Here is a 21,099-nt window from a genome sequence, read left to right on the forward strand (position 1 = left end):
GTAGCAGTGGGGTAGGAATCAGCTCCTGGTGGGGTGTGGCTGGTGGCAGACCTGGGAATGCTGGATTTGTCCTGGTGTCCAGCTCTGGGAGATGATCCCTTCCTCTTGAGGACATCCTTTGCTCCGCTTATGGGGTTCCTGCATCCCCATCCCCTCCCTCACCTGCTCCTGTGGCAGTGCCAGCCTGAGGGACTCAGCTGGGGTTAAGAACAGCCCAACAACTCTGCTCCAAGTCTGGGTGAGGGTATTTTTAACCTGGCCCCGTTCCCTGAGTCATGAGAGCCTGGCAGCTGCCCTGGCAGTGCCTGGGTCGAGCTGCCTTCCAAGGAGCTGGGTCGGGGCTGCCCTTGGGGGGGCTTTTTGGGGAGGTTTGGGGTTCTTCTGGGGGCCTTTGGGTGCAGGGCTGTGCTCAGCAGCTGTTTGGGGTTGGAAAAGGTTCCTTTGGGCTGCAGGAAACGTCTCAGTATGTTGTGACAGCCAGGACAAACAGCCACTGGCACAGGCTGAGTACGATTTTCTGAGTAAATAAATCCCAGAGTGTGTCAGACGCCCTGGGACGGACCTGAGGAAGAGCTGTTGACAGCATCCACCTCCTCCCACCCTGGTTTTTGTGCCTTCATGTCCTTCCTCCGCCTTTACTACTGGTAAAGCCAGAATCTATTTCAAGTTACTCCAGCGTTACTCCCAGAAAAGTATTTCATGCTAGTTCCAGGTATATCTACACAAATAGCTCTAAATTGTTGTAAACAAACATTAAATAAACAAGTGAAAGACTCCTGCAGCTGCTGCTGCTGCTAAAGGGGCTTCTCTACTTCAGGCTTTGATTTTCTGCAGAAACAAAAGGGGAAATGTGACTTTATTTGGCCTCCCCTGGGTCTGATTTATTATTTAAAAAGGCAGAATCAGGTTAATTTAATGGACATTTATTATGAGGATCACAGAGGAACCCAAACTGAGACCCCTGAACCCCCTAAAGCTGGGGGAAGGCTTGGGCTTGCTTAGCCAAGTGAGAGGCACCCACATGGATCTCAGCTGGGAATGGTGTCCTTGGTGCCTGGCTGAGACATTTCAAAGGACCTGGAAGGAAGGGGAGGGGGGACATGCTGAGCATCCAAATTGTTCCCTGTGAGTGTGGGAAGGCCTGGCACAGGGTACCCAGAGAAGCTGTGGATCCCTGGAAGTGTCCAAGGCCAGGCTGGACAGGGCTTGGAGCAGCCTGGGATCGTGGAAGTGTCCCTGCCCAGGGCAGGGGGTGGAACTGGATAATGACAGAATTCCCTTTCCACCTAAACCATTCTGTTAATCCACGAATCCAGGAGGAATTAAGGCTTAAAAACTTCAGGTTGAGGCCATGAGTGGGAGTTTTGAGTGGGCTCTCAAGTGCTTTGCTGGATGGGGACCCCACCAGAGCCACCCCCTGAACCCAGCAAGAACATAGGGGCTGAGGGCAGTGCTGGGCTGGATCTTTCTTGTGGTCTGAGTCTTAATCTAAAACACAGGAGAGTTTCCATATCCTGCTTATTTTGCTTCAAGATATACAAATTCATGTGGAAAATAGGAATTTATGTGGAAAATAAGAACAAAGGACCTACCTGGCTTTGTCCATCCAACAGTCATCACAGTCCTTGCTCCAGCCCTGAGTCGTGTGACGTGTAAAAGACAAATCTGTCCCCAAATCAGGAGAAGGTGTGAGAGGCACCAAGGATGGGGTGTTGTATTTGGGACAGTCAGTGGGAACTATTAAACACGGGGGCTTCACAAAAACCAAATAAACCCCTTTTAAACAATTCCTGTGGCTGCTGCTCGATGTGGGGACCCCGAGGCGTTGTGAGGGGCTGGGAGGGGAAGGAGGAGCAGACTTACAGCAGAGGCAAATGGCGAGGAGCGGGAGGGCCGACACGGCCGCTGCGCTGCACACCAGGATGGTCACGTCCATGAACTCCGTGCATCCTTCTTCTATGCCAGACAAAACAGCAGGGCCAGGGAAAGGAGGAAGGCAGGTTGCCACCATGAAAGCACAAACACACAAAAAAATAGAAAATAAAATAGGTGGAGGATGTTGAAACCGAATTTTGCCAAGATTTCATTTCCCCGAAACTCCTGGTTCGTTGGGCTCGTTTTGGAGGCCTAACAGCCAAATTTTGAAGGGATGTGGGGATGACACGAGCTGTGCTCTTGGGGCGGTCCCTGGAGGATCTCTGCTCACCGTGGCGGTGGTAGATGCTCCTGATGAGGAAGGTGCTGCTCAGCACCACGACCACCACGGCCCCCGGCGCGGCGTAGCCCATGGTGCGCTGTGCTGCAGAGGTGCACAGGAAAAAGAGATGTAGGTGAGGTGTGGGTGCAGGGCTGGCCTCACCCAGGCACTGGTGAGGGATCCACCAGCCTGGGTCAGCACAGGAGTTCTCATTTTAAAATGTTAGGGATGATGTTTTGGGCAGAATAACCTCCCTGTGGACCAGTTTGGTCCATCCTTGGTGGGACCGCTCACCCTTTTTGCACTTCAGATGGCTGAAATCTGTAGGCTGGAAAATCACGGTGGTGGCAACCAGGAAGGTCACCACGGTGAGGTAGCTCAGGGTGATCTCGGGCAGTATGACAGCCACAGAAGGGCCTGAAAGACAACAGGGCAAGGCAGAGACCTCAATGTTCCATTGCCCACCCCCTTCAACACCTGGGAACACTGCATTACGTGCCTTCCCCACCCTCCTCTGACTTCCAGCCTTTCCTTGCAGCCTCTCCATTCTCTGATCATTTTACTGTCCTGCTGGGACTCATCCTGGGAAAGGGCTCTGGGAAAAGGGGAATAATTGCATTAATTGTCCAGGGGGGTGTGTAATGCACGTGGTGGTCCAGCCCCTCCAGACCTGGAGATCACACATGGAGATCACACATGGACACCACACATGGATCATGTATTTATCCGGATGGGTCTGTCCCCCACATTCCATGGTGTGACTCCCCTGTCCCTCACTGCCTTCCTCTCTGGGCCCCACTGGACTCTCCCATGGGGTTTGTCCCTCCTCCCTCCAAACCTCCCCACAGCCCCTCTGACCTTCCTCCCACATCCAGAGGATGCCAGCGGTGCCATCCAGGATGCAGGCGATGCACACCAGCCCACAGGTGTAGGAGCTAAGCCACCTCCAGAGCTCCCCCCCTAAAAACCCAGAGCAGAACGGGGTGACTACTGTGACCCCTGGGAATCCTGTGCCAGCCACCACCCCTTCCTCAGGGTGGGATGCAGTCCATCCCCACCCAGATGCTGTAGGATATCCCAGGATTTGGGGGTTCCCAGAGCAAGGTTCTTTGCTCTCCCCTGCCAGACAAGGGAAATGGGGTCCCGCTCCCCCCAGCTCACTTATCCTGAGCTTTTCGGACTGGCAGACAGGAATAATTAATCCCCACGCTGAGACAGCAGCAAAGACCACAGCGATTACAGCAATCCTCAGGGTGTGCTTCAAACGGTGGGAGAGACCTGGAAAAGAGCGACCCCGAGGGGCAGGAGACAGGACATCAGCAGGACCAACCCCCTGGCTCCAGGACAGGTTCCATTTATTTGCCAGCTGGTGGCCAAATACGCTCCATGCAACGTCCAGCCTGGGGTGGGTGCTCCTCAAATCTTCCCAGCACCCTCCTGCCCAGGTCCTGCTCAGCATCACCTTGGCCAAGGGCCATAGCTTTGGACCTGCCCCAAGAGGGAGCAGCCAATGGCAGGATCAGAGGCTGGGAATTGCTGCTGATCATCCCAAAATGGGCAGCTCCTGTGGGCACCGCCTCCTGGGGAGGGCGGCCAGACCGTGGGGATAGAGGCTGAAGGAGTGGATGGAACACTGAGACATCCCCAGGGAAAGGTGGAGGGCAGGAGGAGCAATGGGAGGTGAGACCTTCAATGGTGACCTCCAGGGAGGTTTCTTGCCAGCTGATCCCGTTGCTGGCATTGCAGGAGTAGGAGCCACAGTCTGACTTCTTGGCTGGCCTCAGGTGCAGAACGCTGTGGCTGCTGGACAGCTGGGGAACTCTGTCTGGGAGAAGGGGCTGCCCATCCTTCTTCCAGGTGATGGTGTCCACTCTGCCCTCTGCCACCTCACAGACAACCTGGCCGGTGGCCCGAGCCAGGAGATTGCTGGTCCGGAGCTGAGGGCGGGACACAGGCTCTGGAAAGGGAACAGAGACCGCAGTGCTTCTCTCAGATATAGAATCACAAAATGGTTTGGGCAGGAAGAGACCTTAAAGCCTACCACCCCCTACCATGAACAGGGACACCTTCCACCATCCCAGGCTGCTCCAAGCCCTGTCCAGCCTGGCCTTGGACACTGCCAGGGATGGGGCAGGCACAGCTTCTCTGGGAATCTGTGCCAGTGAACGTGACCTGGAGCATCCCTGATGAGCCCTTGGGCTGCAATTGCCACCACAGCAGCAGCCACAGCGTGGTCACGGTGCCTTTCCCTTGGGAAGCCCATCCTACTGCTGTGCTTTCCAGGACTGGGTTTTTTTGCAGTTGAATCACTGCTTTAATGGATGTGGGTAAGAACAGAGCACTTTGAAATGCATCAGGAAATGAGAAAATAGCAGAGAAGGCAGCAGATCCCACTGGGATTGTGTGTGGTTGGAAGGAGAGGTGGGAGGTGGAGGGCCGTGGTGGCATTATGGCCATGGTGTGATTAGTGAGATAAGCCAGAGCAAATGAAGGGAATTGCTAGCAGCAGTGCTGAGGAGGGACTTGTGGGCTGTCTCAAGTGCCTCTTGTCTCTGTGGTGGCAGCTGGTGCCTGCAGAGGGCAAACAGGACAGCCTGGCCTTGAGGGGGTGGTGGCTTCTCCAGAAACCTCAGCTCCATTGGCTCTGCCAGGTGTCCCCTGGCAAAGTGCTGGGGGGAGGGACCCTGCAAGTGGCAGAGTCACAGCGACCCACCAGTCCCTCTGTTATCCCTCTGGTTCCCCCACCACACCCCCAGTTCCTCCATCCTCCCACCAGTCCCTCCATCACCCCCATCACCCCACTAGTCCCTCCATCATCCTACTCTTGTCATCCCTTTATCCTCCCACCAGTCCCTCCATCCCTGCATCAAAGTGTGGGAAACAAGGGATGGAATTGCCTTTCCAGGATGGAACTTGTCCCACTGTCCCAGCCAGGCCCCTGGAAGGTCTCACTGGGCAGCACTTCCAGATTTGCACCCCCAGGACAGGTTGGGAACCTCTTTCCAAGGTCCCTCAGTGCTGTCTCCTCACATGACAGGTGCCAACAAGCTCAGGAGTGGCCCGTCAGCCTTTGCTCAGATCCCTTCTGCAGCCCTACCCTGCTCCTCCCTCCCACACCCACCACTCACGGAGGACTTCCAGCTGGATTTCCAGGCTCCTCCTGTCTCCTGAGCTGACAGTCACTCTGTAGGTGCCACTGTCACTTTGCTGGACATCCTCCAGCAGGAGAGATCCATTGGATGGATGGAAAACAGCTCGTCCTGCATAGGGAGCGTGGATGGTTGGGGCGTGGGTGCCCCCCTCGTGCTGCAGGATGGGGTGGGGGCCGGTGCCATTGAGGAATTCCCAGCACATGGAATCGCTGTGGGTGTTATCCAGCCCGGGGAGCAGCACCCAGGATCCCACAGGCACGGCTCTGTGGACAGCTCCCAGAGCTGGAGGGAACAGAACCAGCAGCCCTGGAGGGAGGAGAGGGGTAGGGATGGGAGCAACTGCTCTGGGGAAAGGAATGGAGGAGTGGAATGAACTTCTGAGTTTTTGTTGTACTGACCTAATTTCCATGGCTCATTCCCAATTCAGAGAACACTGGAAAGATTTGGGTTGGAAGGGAGCTCAAAGCCTGTCCCATTCCAGCTCTGCCATCCGCAGGGACACCTTCCACTAGACCAGGCTGCTCCAAGCCCTGTTCAGCCTGCCTTTGAACACTTCCAAGGATGGTACAGCCGTAAAATTCCTGGTCTTGTTTGGGGCTGAAAGTATCCACGTGCCCCCCACAGTGCAGGATGCAGTCACCATCCCAAAATTTCTGGGCTCGTCACAGTTTGGGCTGGGGCAGGTGCTGAAGGACTTCAGGAGGAGTGGTCACAGCCAAGAGGATTCCAGGAGAGAGGAGAGGGAAGGGAAAGCTCCCCACCCCCCCCCCCCCATGGCTCCGGGGCTGGGCAGAGGCCAGGGATCCTCACGGGCTGTGTTTGCTCTCGGCCCTGGCTCAGCCCCTGCCCCGATAAGCACCTGTTCACCTGCATTCCCACTGCACCTGCCAGGCCAACTGCCCTGGAAACTCCTGCTGCTCCCACTGGGGATGGTGCTGCACGGGTGGGAGGGAAGAGAAGTGTGACAATCCAGGAAAAGTCAAATTTGTAAGGTGATTTTAATTTCTCACTCTAATAACCTTGAAAGGCAGCTGTTTTCATGCCCTCCTGCTCCTCAGACAATTTAATAATTAAAAATTCTTATTTTCTGAAAAAAAAAAAATTCTGAAAATATTCCTTTTTTTCTGCTGAGAAAACACTATTTACAGAGAACAGAACAATGAACTGAAGGAAAGAGGAAAACACTCCATCTTCTGCAGCTGCAATGGCCAAAACTCTTCCTACAGACACTGAGATCTCACTGGCATCATCCCAAAATCAAGCTGTAGGGTAATGGGCTTCCATTTTAGATGCTCATCCTGAAAATCTTTGTGCATTTGGATCTATCACACCTTGCCCAGAGCAGCTGTGGCTGCCCCATTCCTGGAAGTGTTCAAGGCCAGGCTGGACAGGGCTTGGAGCAACCTGGGGATGGAATGGGATGAACTTTAAATCCTTTTCAACCCAAAGCCTCCTGTTATTCCATGGTTTGTGTTTCAAGGCAGCCAGTGACTATTTAAAGGAGCACGGTGAAAATGTTCACATGAGATAAATTGATATAAAATTTGTGGGTTTAAAATCACCAAATATTTTTACACATCTGTTTTTAATGCGAACACAGATATCAACATATGTCTGAGTACATCTATCAGCCCCACTATAAATCTGGCTGCAGCAGACTTTTATGCCCAGAGCTGTGTGTGGCTCTTCCATCTCCTCTCTCCTTGGACAAACACGCGTTTGTCTTGTAGGTTAAACATTTTACCCACCCAGAGCTCCCCACGCTGGGCTCCAGAGGGTTTTGGAGGAGGTGAGGAGCCCAGCCCAGCCAGGGAACCCCTCTTACCTGCGAGGAGCACCCAGGTGGTGCCCAGCAGCTCCGGGGGATGGCACAGCAGCATCTGCTGAGGGAAAACAGCCCCAGATTGCCCCGATTAAAAAAAAAAATTAAAAAATATCCCCTCACAATTCCGCGCTGTGCTGAGAGCAACAGGTGAGGCGGTACCGTGGGTGTGCAGCCCTGGGATGGATTCCCGGTGCCGCGGGTATTCCCAGCCTGTTTTCCTGCCGATTCCCCTCCCAGGCTCTTGCCGGGAGTGGCAGCAGCGGCAGCTCCCGCTGCTGTCCCCGCTGCTGTCCCCGCTGCTGTCCCCGCTCCTGTCCCCGCTGCTGTCCCCGCTCCCCCGGGGCAAAAGGAGCTGCCGATGGCTCCTGCTCCGCGCTGGGATCCATCGGCGGCTCCTGGGCACAGGGCAGGGAATTTTTATTCCCCAGGTTATTTTCATGCCCCGAGGCCAGAAGATCCATCCCTGTCCCTTGCCCACAGCTCAGTCCTCTCCCAGAGCCTGCTGCAGAGTTGGCACTCACCCCCAGCCCGGTTCTGGGGGGAGCAGGGGTTCAGTCTGTTCTAAAACACCTTTAAAAAGTGAGCGGCTTTTCCCTCCACCCCGTGAGGTGTGCTGGGATCACCTATGTCCCACAGGCTTTCTGCAAGGAAATTTCAGTTTACGGGAGGGATACTCCTGGAATCAGGAGCTGGGGGCATCATTTGATTGCATCTATCTCAAAAGAATGGAATTCCAGACGGGTTTGGGTTGGGAGGGACCTTAAAACCCACCCCGTTCCACCCTCCAGCCATGGGAAGAGACCTCTTCTACTGGACCAGGTTGCTCCAAGCCCCAAATGAGGATGGAAGCTAAAAATGGAAATACTTTTCAGCTGGGCTGGAAGCAGCTTCCCCCGGTTTTATTCGAGCCCTGTGAGGGTCCAGAGGCTCTCGGTGGCACCAGAGGGGACCAAGGGGGATGCACTGAGAGCTGCACCTGCACAATCCTGAGAGCTGGGAGTGAGCAAAGGGCTCTGGAGAGCACTGGGGGGAAACGGGAAGCTCTGGGAGATACTGGAGGGAAAATGTGGCCAGCAGGTCAGTGAGGAGGGTTTGGTTTCACTGCAGGACTGAGCACTGTGGGGAGCCCCAAACGCTGCAGGAGGGGCTGAAGTGCAGAGGCAAGAGGAAAGGGAAGGGTTCCAAGGGAGGAATTGGGGTCCCTGTGGGACAAGCCAGCAAACAGGGACGGGGGAGCGGAGCCAGCTGATGGTCTGGGCGTGTGGGGGGGACACACTCGAGGTGAGGGACGGACAGCCCCAAGCGCGAAGGGCACCAAACCCAAGACCTGGGACGTGCAGATGGGAACGGAGCATCCCGGGACACAGCAACACCTCCAGCCTCCCTCCGGGGTCCATCAGCCACGGTGGTCCCACCTGCCTTCAGACCCGCGGGTCCCCCAGACCGAGTCTCCGATGCCCTCACATCACTCCCGCCCTCTGCTCCACCCTTTGGTACGAAGGGCACCACATCCCACCGCTCCTAAAAAACGTCCACAGCCACAGAGGCTCTGAACAGCAACTCCTGGGCTCCTCCGGAGGGATGGAGAGAGCAGCGGCACGAACTGCACCGGCACCGCCTGGGATGGGTTTTTGAGACACCAATTTCTGGCATCTTGTGCCATCGTGTGGCCAGGGAAAGGCCCGTGCAGCGGCACGGATGAGGGATGAGGGATGAGGGATGAGGGCAGTGGGGGATGCCGTGCTGGCTCAGCCCAGCCCCAGGGTCCCGCCCGCCCAGGATGGGGACAATCAGCCCGTTCTCGGCCGCGCTGTCCCCGCCGCGGGAGGAGGGTCATTTCCAGCGGGGAATGCTCTGACACTGCAAGCAGAACCATTTTTCTTTCTTGGCTGTGGAAGGGAGTGGCTTTGTCCCCTTCCAAAACTGGAGGTGGAAAAGGAGGGATCTGTGGGAATCCAGGGCTTCCCTCTGGCTGCCCTGGAAGGTCTGGGACCCTGGCAGGGGTCAAGAACCCCCCTGGACAGAGCCCCGAGAGACACTGGCTGTGATCTCTGTCCATGGAAAAGAGTTTTCAATCTTACAGGATCAATTACAAGCTGAGTGTTTGATATGAGTAATAATTAAGTGTGGCACAGGTGCAAAAGTAAAATTTTACATTTCTAGATTAGGGGTTCAGAGAGACAAGATGGAGGAAATTGGGTGTGTCTTGTCCTTTTTCTCCTTCTTCATGCCCTCCATGTTTCACTGTGGTGTTGGCATTTTTCTGTTGGTTCAGGCTGGGGACACACTGTCCAACATAGGTGACAGATATTGGCACGTTATTGTAAATCCAGCACAGGTAGTTTGTGGTATTTAATGTTTGTACCATCCCACTGAGGGCAGAGCCCCACACGCTGCCCTGCAGGACAGAGCTGCGGCAGGGCAGCAGAACATGTTAGAGATAAACAGAATAAACAACCTTGAAACAGCACAGACGAATTATGGCTTCTGCTTTGGCAGCGGGGCAGACAGACAGAGACTTTCTACAATCTCAGAATCATCAATACCCACAGATTCCAACAGGGATCCTCTTCCTTTTGCTGGGCTCACTCCAATGGGAGTCTCCCCACAGGTCCCAGCTGCCACCTGGCCACACCACTGCCACATCTCACCTTTGTCCCAGGGGCCTGGTGACACTTTTTGATGGTAAATACCCTTTCTGTGGGCAAACCATTCTCATTTTGTAGAATCTTTTATTAATATCATTGTGATTATTGCGATTTCTTCAGGAAATTGTGACTCCAACTCAGAACCTCTCCTAGTGTTTTTCTTCCACTGCAGAAAGGGGTTGGCTGGAGGGGGGCTTAATTTTCCTGCTAAGTTTTAAAATTGGCTCCTACCAGGATCCAAGATTTCTAATGGAGCTTTACCTGACAGAGGGCAGCTGCCCTGGCACCATCTGCCCAGCCTGGGCTCAGAAATCCCTCAGAGCCCCGCTGACTCCCAGGGGCTCACTAGGGATGGGAAGCATTGGGAAGGGAACACCGGGACTGGGAGCACCAGGGAGCTCAGCCCACAGCAAGAGCAGATTCAGGACAGTCTTGGCACCATGATCTCTACATTCAGTGTTTGGATTAAACAAGAGCAGCGAGTTCAGCACCTGTGCACCTGCACTGCCCCTGCCCTGAGGGCACAGAGCACCTCACACAGCACAGTCAAGGGTGAAGGGACACAGCCTGGCTTTAAGGTCAGGTCAGAGCAGAGGGAACACCCCAAAAGATATGGCAGAATGAAAAATGTCTAACAGCAGGAGTCGCTTTTGTTCCTTACCCCGCAGCACTTCAGCGTGCCAGATCCCAGCTCCCAGGAGCTGAAAGGCACCTCTGAGTTACATTCAGAGGAGAATTTTAGGAAAAAATACACCCAAAGAGTGAGTTTCGTGCACCAGAACATATGATGATGACCTAACACCAATTCCTTAAGAAAAGACGGAAGAGGAGGCACAGTGGGAAGTTTGTCAGAAATCCTGGGGCTGCTGAGTGTTGCCCTAAATGCAGTGAAACAGGCAGAGGGAACAGCAGCATGGCAGTACTGGAAGTCAAGGAAAAGTGGGAATTCCATCCCTCATCTAACATCGTCATCTCTGCTTCCCAACATGCAGATCCTGGTGCTTCCCTTTTCCTTCTCTAACCTAAACCTGCTCAGAAACACTCAAAGTACACCAGGCCCTCTCTCAGGCTGCTTGATCAGTGATAAGAGACAAGATCCCAGAGATTTCCATTCTGCTCTGCTAGAAGTCCCCTAAAACTGGCAGCTGAAAAAAAAAAAGGCCAAACAGGGAATCCTGAAGGCACTTGCTTGGAGGAGCACTTAGTGTGGTGGGATTAACCATGACTGAGCCACCCTGGCTGGGAGCACAGACAGCAAGAGCTTCCTGTGCTCAAAGGCTCAGCGTGGTCCCAAAAAATGTACCACAACCTTTGGTTTCCACCTGCCCCCTCGCCTGAGCAGGCCCTGGGAGCTGCTTGGAGAGGGTGGAGGTGTCTGAGGTATTGCAGTGTCTGTGTCGTGGTGAGGCACCGGCACAGAGGGCCCGGAGCACCTGGGGAGGCACCAGCTCACCTGGCCTGGTGTGGAGTGGGGCTGAGGGCTCCCACCTCTCCCAGGGGTGGCACTGAGGGGCTGCTGGATCTCCCAAAAGTGGGACTGGGGGCTGCCCGGCTCTCTGGAGGGCGGGCTAGGCCTGCAGCCCCAGCAGGCGGGCAGTGTTCAGCACGTCATCCCTGGTCAGGTAACACCCGCAGAGCTGCCGGTACCCGGTGAATGCCTCCCGGCCGTGCAGGACACGCCAGTTGTCCACAAACAGGACCTGCAGGAAAGGGAAAAGGTCATCAGGAGGACAGCAACCACAGCCAGGAGACTCTGGCAGGGCAGGTCCTGGGGATCCCTGGACACTGGAAGAGCAGGTAAGTGTGTTCCACACTGGCACAGGTGAGGCTACAGCCAGCTGTTCCACAGGATCCAGCACAACTCTTTCACCAGCTCTTTATGGAGTCAGCCCACAAACACATTTTGTAATTTGCGTTTCTACTGGAGAGAAAACAGCTCACCAGCAGTAGACAGCGGCCAACTTACCATTGAAACCCAGAATGCTCGGGTTGGAAGGAACCTTAAAACCCATCTTGTTCCACCCTCTGCCATGGGCAGGGACACCTTCCTCTGTCCCAGGTTGCTCCAAGACCCATGGAATCTGGATTTGAACACTTCCAGGGATGGGGCAGCCCCAACCACCTGCCTCTGAGGTGTCACTTACCCATGTAAGAGCTCAAACATAACCTCAGAACTCTGCTTTCTTCTGGAAGAAATGAAAGCCTGAACATTAAGTGTCCTGGCCTCTCTGCTCCTGAGGATTCTCATTTCAGTGGCTGGAAACTGGGACTAACTTTCCTCTGAGGCAGAGCTTGAACTAAACATCTCTGCCTCACCTGGGAGCTCATACTGCTTTAGGACAGCAGGAAAACACACACGCAGAAGCCAACGCCGGAGCACCCAGAACGAGGAAAACTGCTGGATATGGCAGTGCCCAGACACCAGCACACCCACAGAGCACCCTGCCCTTCTCCCTGTGCCAAACCCACAGCTCCCAGTGCCACCCTGGACCAGTCCTAGAGGATGCAGCTGCAGGTCCCACCTTGCCTGGCTTCAGCTTGACCCAGAGCTCGTTGTCGGGCCGGCGCAGCTCGGCGGTGAGGGCGCGGTGTGCCCGGTACCAGCGGCGCACCACGTCGTGGGGCACCGTGTTGAACACGGCACGGTCGTAGTTGTTGTACCTGCAGGGAGAGGAGACACAAGAGACTGCCCAACGTGGCTCCAGGTGCTTCCAAGAGAACCTCAGGAGCCTGTGGGATCAGTGGATATTTAAGGGAGGCTGCAGAGGTGACCCGCGAGGGGTGCTGCCAGCACAGGACTTTAGGAAACAGCACTGAGAGAAAGAGGAGTTTACTATCAAGTGTACACTTGTTCTTCCTGGTTTTCCATGGAGGGACATGGCTAGACTGACACGCTTACAATGAAAGTGCAAAGCAATGCTGGACAACCTCTAGAACTGAGGCAAGCTGGAGTTTCAAAAATCAGCCCAAGTTCCCTTTGCAAGGGATCATTCTGCACTCTCCCGGTTCCCTGAGTGCCAGGATAGTTTCTAGGGGCTTGTCCAGAGAAGGGCCAAACTCTTCTGCATCTCAAATAGAATGGGATGAGAGCTTGGAGCTGAAAAGAGAATGCCAGGAGTAAAAAAACCAAAGCTCAGCACCGACACCCATCTTTGTATCAGCGGTGCTGAAGCTTCCTCTAAAGCAGGAGGAACACAGGGTGTGTTCCTGTGATTTCATCCCTGCTCATCAAAGATACACTGGTTTTCAGCCCATGGAACATTCTGGAGAACCACCACCACAACGCCCTCTCCTCCCCAGAGGCCTCCTGGCCATTACCTGATGAGGTAAAGCTCGTTGTTCCAGGGGTAGACGTTGAGCACCGGCCCCACTCCGATCATGTGGTTGTGGCAGCCGCCCATGTTCTCCACGTACTCGTGTTTGAGGGGCACCTTGGCCAGCAGCTCGAAGTGCTCTGGGGCCTGGCGCAGCACCCGCTCGGCCGCGTGGAACCCGTCCACCAGCAGCGTCCGCCCTCCCGTGCCCTCGTGCTTCAGGCAGTGGAACACCTGGATGCTGCAGCGAGACAGAATCCGAGAGGAATGGCCTCGGCTGCCTGTCCCCTGGGCACAAGGTGCTCCCCAGGGACACAGTGTGTGTGAATGGATGCACCACCCATCCTTGCTGCTTCTCCAGACCCAATCCCACATGTTTTCCTGGGTGAGGAGGCAGCACTGCCTGTGCTGCTTCCCAAACCTAGCGAAACCAGTCTGGGGACTTCAGGAGCTGCAGCACAATGTGTCACCCAAACTCCAAACCCAAAGAGGCTGTGGCTGCCCCATCCCTGGAAGTGTCCACGGAGGGGCTGGATGGGGCTGTGAGCAACCTGGGACAGTGAAGGTGTCCCTGCAGCAGCACGTACCCGCAGGGCTCCTGGAAGTAGGTGGTGTCCGTGTGCCGGTCCAGGGCCAGCTTGGTGTAGGCTGTGTCTCCCCGGGAGAAGTCAGAGGTGAAGTACCACATCCTGCCATAAATGGTCTCTCTGGAAAAGAGATGGGCAGTTATCATAGATCAGTGTCTGGGTAAGGCACAACCTCCCCTACATTTGAGTTATTTCCCTCTGTCCAATGCACAGAGTCATTAAAGCAGAACAACTTCACAAAATTCAGACTATCAGGGATGGTGCTTCCAATCCCTCTTCTGGTGTTCAGCTCCTCTCTTTCCTCCCCAAAAAGCTGGTGGTGACGAGTCTTCCCCTCCACAACCACTGATGTTTCCATACCAACCATCATCCCCAGTCATGGAAGTGACACAAGGACTTGCCTAAGTGCAGCCAGCCCTTACTTGTATCCACACAGGTTTGCCCAATAATTCCATTTCTTCTTCCCAGTATCTTGTTTTCACTGCCTCCCCCCTCCAACACGCACAGGAGGGAAGGGACACCAGGCAAGGCCAGGGGTCGGGTGCCTGAAGACAAAAGCTGGCTGGATATTCCCTGGAGCCTCTTGTTTCTATTTGGAGTGACTGGTCATTAAGAAGAATCCCTCCTTTTCCAACAGCCCCAGGGAAATCAAACTGTTTCTACAGCTTGGATAAAGCCCCAAGTGCAGGCCCTGGCCTACCATGCTGGTGGTGCTTTACACAAACCCAGCACCAACACCTCTCACTGTTTTTCTCTAGCAAGAGCTCCAACTGGTCTTTGATCTCCCTGGCTCCCAGGGCCAGGCTGCCCTCATGACCCCCCAAGTCATAACAGGAAATGTCTCTCCTTGCAAAGCCCTGCTCTTCCCAGCCAGCCACTTCCTTCAGTCCCTCCTCTCTGCACGGTCCCACTGTCACAAAAGTCATCGGATGCTCCGGGGGCAGCTCAATGACTGAGTGATTCACAACTCTTCCGCAAAGGAGGGTGGATCCCACAGTGGCATCCTCCATCCCAGGTCCGGGGGAGCAGCCAGAACATTTTTTTGCACACCAGGCCATGCCACACAAAACACAGGACAAGGAGGCAGTAGCTTTCCAAACAAAAAGAAAACAAGTTTATCCTTCCAGGATAGCCCAGATACCTGATTATGCTGATCCTCTTTGCCAAGATTTCCGTGTCCTCTTTGGTGGGAGTGACATTCTCCACAAAAGCAATCCCGTACAACAAGAAGTTCTGCAGGAATTCCTTCAGCCCCTCGTCTGTCTCCAGGAAGCTCCGGCAGTCGATGGAGGGGACCTGGGCTTGCTGATAGATCTCAGCATTCCAGAGGATGCGGGGGTGCATGACCTGCTGCTTCTGCCCCTCATAGCTGTTCCTCGCCAGCCACTCCAGCCCGTACCGTGTCACGTGTCCATCCGGCCCTGGCACAGGGACAAGGGCAGAGTCACCAAAATCCCACTGACCAGCCCGACATCGTGGCACCTGTCAGCCCAGGACAGGCCTCACCCTTGTCAGCTGTCTGGGAATGGGTCCTTTGCACCATGCTGCCACCCAAAATACGACCTGAAAGGCCACGAGTCCTAAAGGCGTTGTCACTGCTGCCCCAACCCCAAATTCAGGGCAGATGCTGCAACCCTCTCCAAATTCCCAGCCAACTGTTGCATCTGCAGTGGTTTTGGCTTTTGTTGACAGGCCTCCAAGGACAATCAAAGCTCTGAAGTCAAGCCCTCCAATAAAAGTAAGCCCCACCAAAAGGAAGAAAGCAGCTGGGAAAGTGAGGAGAAAGGACAGAGAGCGGGCATGGTGAGCAGGGCTGACAGCCGCTCACACAGGACAGGGAAGGAAAAGAGAAGCAACCATGTCATGCTCCATCTGTTCACCACCTGCACTGCTGGGGGAGTTTGACCAACCCAGACATACACACAAGAAGGGCTTGGGGCAGGCAAACCACACCACTTTGCTGCAGAGGTGTGTTCAGAGCGAGTGCAGTGCTTAAAACCTGCTCACAGCTCCGTATCTTCCCAGACAGGCAGATCTGGGGGCAGTGCTGTCCATCAGCAGGCACAGGAGTTCAGGACTCACAGGTGAGGAAGAGTGTGGCCTCATCCACCCGCACGGCCTGGGGCTGGATGGCCAGGTCCACGCTGGCCGTGTCCAGGCTGCGCTGCTTGGTCTTGGCGTTGTAGCAGGAGGCGGAGCGGCAGTGGTCCCGCAGCCACACGAAGTCCAGGCGCATCACGGTGCTGCCGTACCTCAGCTCTGCCAGGGATGGGAGCAAAGGAGGCTTTGGGGCAACAGGGAGGACAAACAAAGGCAAGAACTGAAGCCCAGAGCCCACACCTTATCATTCCAGTTACAGGGAATGCAGTGGTACCCCTTGACATAAATTGTCCCGTGAGGAGGACCTGGCAGAGGATCAGAGGCCTGGCCCCTTTGCTTTGGGGCCACTGTGTAAAATGCTGAACAATTCCCTTTGCCTGCAAGTGACTCGGAGTACCGAGACCTCACTGGCCAAAGCTGCCAACACCCTGCACAAGGTGGGGCAGCAGAGGTGAGAACACACCAGAACTGAGGGGGCTGTGCCAGGGAAAGCCGGAGCATGGCAGAGAAAATAGTGCCTGACCAGGCATGGCTCAGTTTTTGTTCAGGAATCCCTGGATTTGATTACTTCTTTAGCAGTGCCTCAGTTATCATAGAAGACGAGGCTGCTCCATCCTGCCTCTGGGAATTGCAGCAGGGAACATGAAACAGCCCCCAGTGTGCATCCCTCTAAGGCAGGCTGTTTCAGAAGGAAAACACACATCATTCCAGGGAACAAGGGTGGAACCCCGCCCTGCTGTCCCCAGGCAGAGCAGGAACAGCCTCCCCCAGCACACCTACCGAGATGGTCTGGGTGCAGCTGCCAGGCACAGAGGGGGGATGCTGGGGCCGTGGGGTGGCAGCGTGCCGGGGCAGCCAGGATGGGCCCGGGGCCCCGGGGCAGCCACGGCCAGCGACGTCCGGGGCTCCCCCGCAGCAGCCACGCCAGCCTCTGGCACCACATCCTGGCAGCCAGGAGAGAGGGGACAAGGTGACTTGGAGGTGATCCTCTGTCCTAAACCCCAGCAGGACACAGCCCTGAGGAGACACAAAGGACATGCCGGGATTTTGTGAGGGTGGGCAGGCCCCGGCACAGGTGCCCAGAGCAGCTGTGGCTGCCTCTGGATCCCTGGCAGTGTCCAAGGCCAGGCTGGACATGGGGCTTGGAGCCACCTGGGATCATGGAAGGCGTCCCTGCCCATGGCAGGAGGTGGAATGGGATGAGCTTTAAGGTCCCTTCCAACCCAAGCCATTCCATGATTCTGTGATTTGCCAGGCAAAGCCATTCCGAGACAGACAGCTGTGTTCAACACTCTTGTGCAAAACAGTGGCAAACCCTCATCTCTGAAGGTCTTCTCGCCCCTCCAGCATTCCCATTATGAATTCACCATTCCTGGATGGAACTGCAGCAATCGGGGAAGCAAAGTGACCTTGGTTAGAGAATCAGTAACAGAGGAATCCAGTAATTAGGTCAGTTCTAGAAAAAGCAGGCAAAACAATGAGGAGGAGGAGGAGGAGGAAGATCTCTGCTGCTGGTGAAGGACACAGCTGGCATGGAGGAGAAACCACCGTGATTAATTTTAGGATAGAGATTAGAAGGCGATTTCTCTGAGGGAAATTTGTAACAACTCTTCACTGCAAAGAGCAAGGGCAACTTGTCAGCAACCTGACAAGTTTTAAGAGATGATGCCTCAGTCTAAATGCCCATCATGTTTATGAATTTCTGGGGGCCAGGTCTAAACTCAGCAGGATTTTAACAGCACTTTGAAGTGCACTGAAATGTGGTCTCTCTGGATAAGACACAGGTCCGAAAGCACTTCTTATCCTAGACTTCTGATTTTCCTTCATTTTCTTATCTGGAGAGTCCAGGCACTGGAGCTCTGGCTGTCCAAGCTGCTTCTGCTCTGCAGAGCCCTCAAAAGCTGCTGATAACAACCACATCCACAGAGGTGCCACATTCCCAGCCAGCAACTTGTTAAGCAGGGATAAAAGAATGCAGACATCCCTAGTGAGAAAAAGTGGGAAGTTTTTGAAGAGAACATTTGAGATGAAGGCACACTTCAGCCACAAAGCCCTTTCCATGAGAAATTTTCCCAACATCCAATCTAAACCTCCCCTGGCACAGCTTGAGGGTGTTTCTTCTTGTCCTATCCCTTGTTATCTGGGAGAAGAGAACAAACCCCCTGCTCCAGCCTCCTTTTCCAAGATATCCATCTCCTGTTCCTGCTGCCCAGCTTTGAAAATCTGCTATAGGAAGAGGAATGAGTCCCATCTGACTCCAAATCTCATAACCAAGAGAAGAAAACCTACAGCTACAAAACCCAGGAGCTGCCCCTATGCTTATCAGCTTTAAAATCTTAAAGAAATTATTTAAATCCCTGAACCAACGACTCACAAAGCCGAAGATTATCTGAGAGAGGGAAACTCTGTCCAGTTTGGCTTTTGGACCCACTATCCCAGTGAGGGGTGGAAAACAGAAGAAATCTTGTTTGCACACACAAACAGGACCCAAAATGCCAGGAAAAGGCTCACCCACAAATCCATTAGCACATGACCTGTGCATGGGGCAGCTCCAGCCTTAGTTTGATCTTTCCACACACATTTCTTTTATCTCCTCTTCTCCCAATATCAAAACTGAGCAGGGAATTAACACAGGTAATGGGAAGTGACCCAGATAATTAAACCTAATCAGGGAGATCTTGTGTTGCTCTTCCTGGAAGAAAACACCACAGTAAGATTTAAGGCTCAGTAAGAGCCTTAAATTCCATCTTTCCAAGAGGTACTAAAACTAAGTGGCATTGAACCCCCAAAAATCTGTATGATGAGGGAGGATTTATAATTTTTGTTGTTTCACCAGAGCTAACAGCTGGATGAGCTACATGAACAGCAAACTCTCTTCCTGCACCTCCTGCCACCTCACCTTTATGCTTTATGTCCAGACACCTGGGCAGCAGTGAAATGAGAGAATTCCAGACAGAATTTCCCTTGGAATTCAAAGGGAAAGGGCAGGAGGGAGCAGACAGGAAATACTCACTGCATAAACACACGTGGGTGACACAGGACACACAGGGTGAAGGAGAGAACAGTGCTGGAGGGAAAAGCAGAAACCTCAAATCCATTGTGTTTTGAGGAATTCCCATCAGGACAGGAGATGCTGTGGAAGGAGCACAAAGGAAGGCTGGGTTTCCCAGGGGTTAACTCTAACCCTAACACTGCAGTTTGTCTCACAAGAAACATTTTAAGGAAACAAAACCGGGTTTAACCTCTCTGAGGAAAAGCCACAGTCCCCATTCTGGGCAAAGGAGATGGTGAAAATATGAGTGACCAAATAGTTTCAGCAGTGGGAACATCTAAGAAAGGAGAAACCTCACAAATCTGGAGGCCTTCACCAGCTTTTAGCCAAACCTTCTGGGGCATGGGATGACCCTGCTGCGCCCCAGCCTGATTGTCCAGCTCCTCTGAAAAAAAGTGGTGTTTTCTATTAAAAACACCTCAAACATTCAGCTGCTCACACTCACTCAGTTTTTACTTCTGGAAGCACCCAGCTGGAACTAAAGTTTCTGTTCCATATGGAACAGGGAGGTATCAGAAACACCAAAGTCCAAAGTGAGGGAAAGGAATTTGGCTTTTGACCCTCTGGGATCCTTTAACCTGACAGTTCTCTCTGCAGTGAGGAAACATCAAGAAAAAGAGGAATTCTGCAAAGGCTGAGCTGGCCTGAGGACTCTGCCAGAGCCAGAGGAGCCAAGAGCACAAGCCCAGGTGACAAACCAGATCCCCCAGGAAGGCAGCACCTCTTGGACAGGACACATGCAGAGTTTAACAGCCTGAGCTGACTCTGTTAATTACAATTAATTACCACAGAGACAAAAAGCAGACTAGCTGTTCCCTGCTGAGCTCCTGCCCTCACCCTGCAGACAACTCCATCAGATCTCAGCTGTCAGGAACCAGATTCCCCTTCCAGCCCTTCCCCACGTGGGATTTCAATGAAATTAAGGAGCTAATAAAGACATCCCAGGCACTGCCAGCTTCACAGCTACTTCATTTTCCTGGAAGCAAAGGGAATTATCTGCTCACCCCACGTTTCACACTGACCACCTGACACCAGGTCCCATTCCCAGAACCTTATTCCAGCCTCCTGTTTGCATTTCTCCCAAGCAAAGCCTTTCCAGGCCACACAGCTCAACAGAAACAAATTCTAATTCTGGCTTTTTTTTTATCAGCAAAGCAGCCAGCCCTGATGGTAGAACCCCTCCAGAGGAGTTACTCTAATAAATGCCTATTGCTAAATCACTCCATGCTCTGGGTACTGCCTGGGCAAAAAGGAGGCAGGCAGCTCCCCCGAGCAGGGAGGGGTTGTTTTTTTTCCAGGGAATGAGGGAAAACAGCTCTGCCCACGAGCTGCAGCCTTTCATTGCCTTTCGCTGGGATGGAAATTCCCGTGTGAGCCGGGCCGGGCATTACCTGGGAGCCTGGAAGGGCGGGCGGAGCTGCGGGATGATGGAGCGGGGCTGGGGATGCTGCAGGGATCACGGAGGGCTCTGCCGGAGGGAATGCCGCCGCTCAGCGCTGCTGCCCCGGGCTCTTCGCCGCTCCCTCCTCCTCCTCCTCCGGCTCCCTGCGCCCACCAGGCCGAAAAAGCCGCTCGGAGCTTCCCCACATCGGCCGCTGCTTCCCGGGGTTACCGGTGGCCCTGTAAAGAGGAAAAAAACAAGGAAAAAAGCCGCGCTGCAAACGGGTCCCTCTCCAAGCGCAGCCCCCGAGCCCCGCTCCGAGCTCGGGGAGCGGAGGGCACCGCGACCGCCTCGGCCCCCGACCCACCTCGGCGGCTCCCCGGTGCTCCCCGGTGCCTCGGAGCGGCGCTGCCGGGCCCCAGAGCCCGCGGGCGGGAGCGGGGCCGCCTCAGGCCGCCTCAGGCCGCCCCGGGGCGGGGCCGCCGCCGCCATAGAGACGCGCGGGGCGGAGCGCCCGCAAACCATAGAGCGGGACGGGAGCGGGCCGCCCCGAGAGGCGCTGCGGCTCCGGGCCGGGAGGCCGCGACACGGAGCTCGGGGCAGGGACGGAGCTCGGGGCAGGGACGGGGCAAGGGACGGAGCTCGGGGCAGGGGACGGAGCTCGGAGCACGGGACGGAGCTCGGGGCAGGGGACGGAGCTCGGGGCAGGGACGGAGCTCGGAGCACGGGATGGAGCTCGGGGCAGGGGACGGAGCTCGGAGCACGGGACGGAGCTCGGAGCACGGGACGGAGCTCGGGGCAGGGACGGAGCTCGGGGCAGGGACGGAGCTCGGGGCAAGGGAC

The 21,099-nt window shown here is 54.8% G+C and overlaps 2 protein-coding genes across 3 annotated transcripts; both read right to left on the minus strand.

The window, feature by feature from the left end:
- Positions 1-907: 907 nt before the first annotated feature.
- Positions 908-11,395, minus strand: LOC115495258 (uncharacterized). Its single transcript, XM_072929221.1, has 11 exons — positions 11,276-11,395; positions 7,175-7,229; positions 5,326-5,655; positions 3,885-4,154; positions 3,359-3,475; positions 3,056-3,157; positions 2,492-2,614; positions 2,207-2,299; positions 1,864-1,956; positions 1,593-1,665; positions 908-1,077 (listed from the first exon to the last, which is right to left on the minus strand). The coding sequence occupies exons 2-11, from the start codon at positions 7,227-7,229 to the stop codon at positions 1,029-1,031; spliced, it is 1,305 nt and encodes a 434-aa protein (XP_072785322.1). The 5' UTR covers positions 11,276-11,395; the 3' UTR covers positions 908-1,028.
- On the minus strand, positions 9,887-20,734 carry TMLHE (trimethyllysine hydroxylase, epsilon). Of its 2 annotated transcripts, none has more exons than XM_030272796.3 (9): positions 20,624-20,734; positions 20,267-20,495; positions 16,604-16,767; positions 15,806-15,982; positions 14,865-15,144; positions 13,724-13,843; positions 13,141-13,377; positions 12,345-12,483; positions 9,887-11,522 (listed from the first exon to the last, which is right to left on the minus strand). In XM_030272796.3, the coding sequence occupies exons 3-9, from the start codon at positions 16,764-16,766 to the stop codon at positions 11,391-11,393; spliced, it is 1,248 nt and encodes a 415-aa protein (XP_030128656.3). In that variant the 5' UTR covers position 16,767; positions 20,267-20,495; positions 20,624-20,734; the 3' UTR covers positions 9,887-11,390. The 2 variants fall into 2 exon arrangements, with proteins under 2 accessions (XP_030128656.3, XP_030128655.3); XM_030272795.3 differs by having other exon boundaries at positions 16,604-16,840.
- Between the last annotated feature and the right edge of the window lie 365 nt (positions 20,735-21,099).

Source organism: Taeniopygia guttata, chromosome 4A (assembly GCF_048771995.1).
Source record: "Taeniopygia guttata chromosome 4A, bTaeGut7.mat, whole genome shotgun sequence".
Classification (NCBI taxonomy): domain Eukaryota; kingdom Metazoa; phylum Chordata; class Aves; order Passeriformes; family Estrildidae; genus Taeniopygia; species Taeniopygia guttata.

Excerpts from the sequence above, each read along its gene's own strand:
- TMLHE (XM_030272796.3), bottom strand. The coding sequence starts at position 16,766 with ATGTGGTGCCAGAGGCTGGCGTGGCTGCTGCGGGGGAGCCCCGGACGT. Across the intron at positions 15,145-15,805 it reads GGCCACACTCTTCCTCACCT|GGCCGGATGGACACGTGACA; the intron begins GTGAGTCCTGAA and ends TCCCTGTGCCAG. Across the intron at positions 11,523-12,344 it reads TCAAGCTGAAGCCAGGCAAG|GTCCTGTTTGTGGACAACTG; the intron begins GTGGGACCTGCA and ends CCTTTCCTGCAG.
- LOC115495258 (XM_072929221.1), bottom strand. The coding sequence starts at position 7,229 with ATGCTGCTGTGCCATCCCCCGGAGCTGCTGGGCACCACCTGGGTGCTC. Across the intron at positions 3,476-3,884 it reads CCTGGAGGTCACCATTGAAG|GTCTCTCCCACCGTTTGAAG; the intron begins GTCTCACCTCCC and ends GCTCTTTTCCAG. Across the intron at positions 1,666-1,863 it reads CCTCGCCATTTGCCTCTGCT|ATTTGTCTTTTACACGTCAC; the intron begins GTAAGTCTGCTC and ends ATTTGGGGACAG.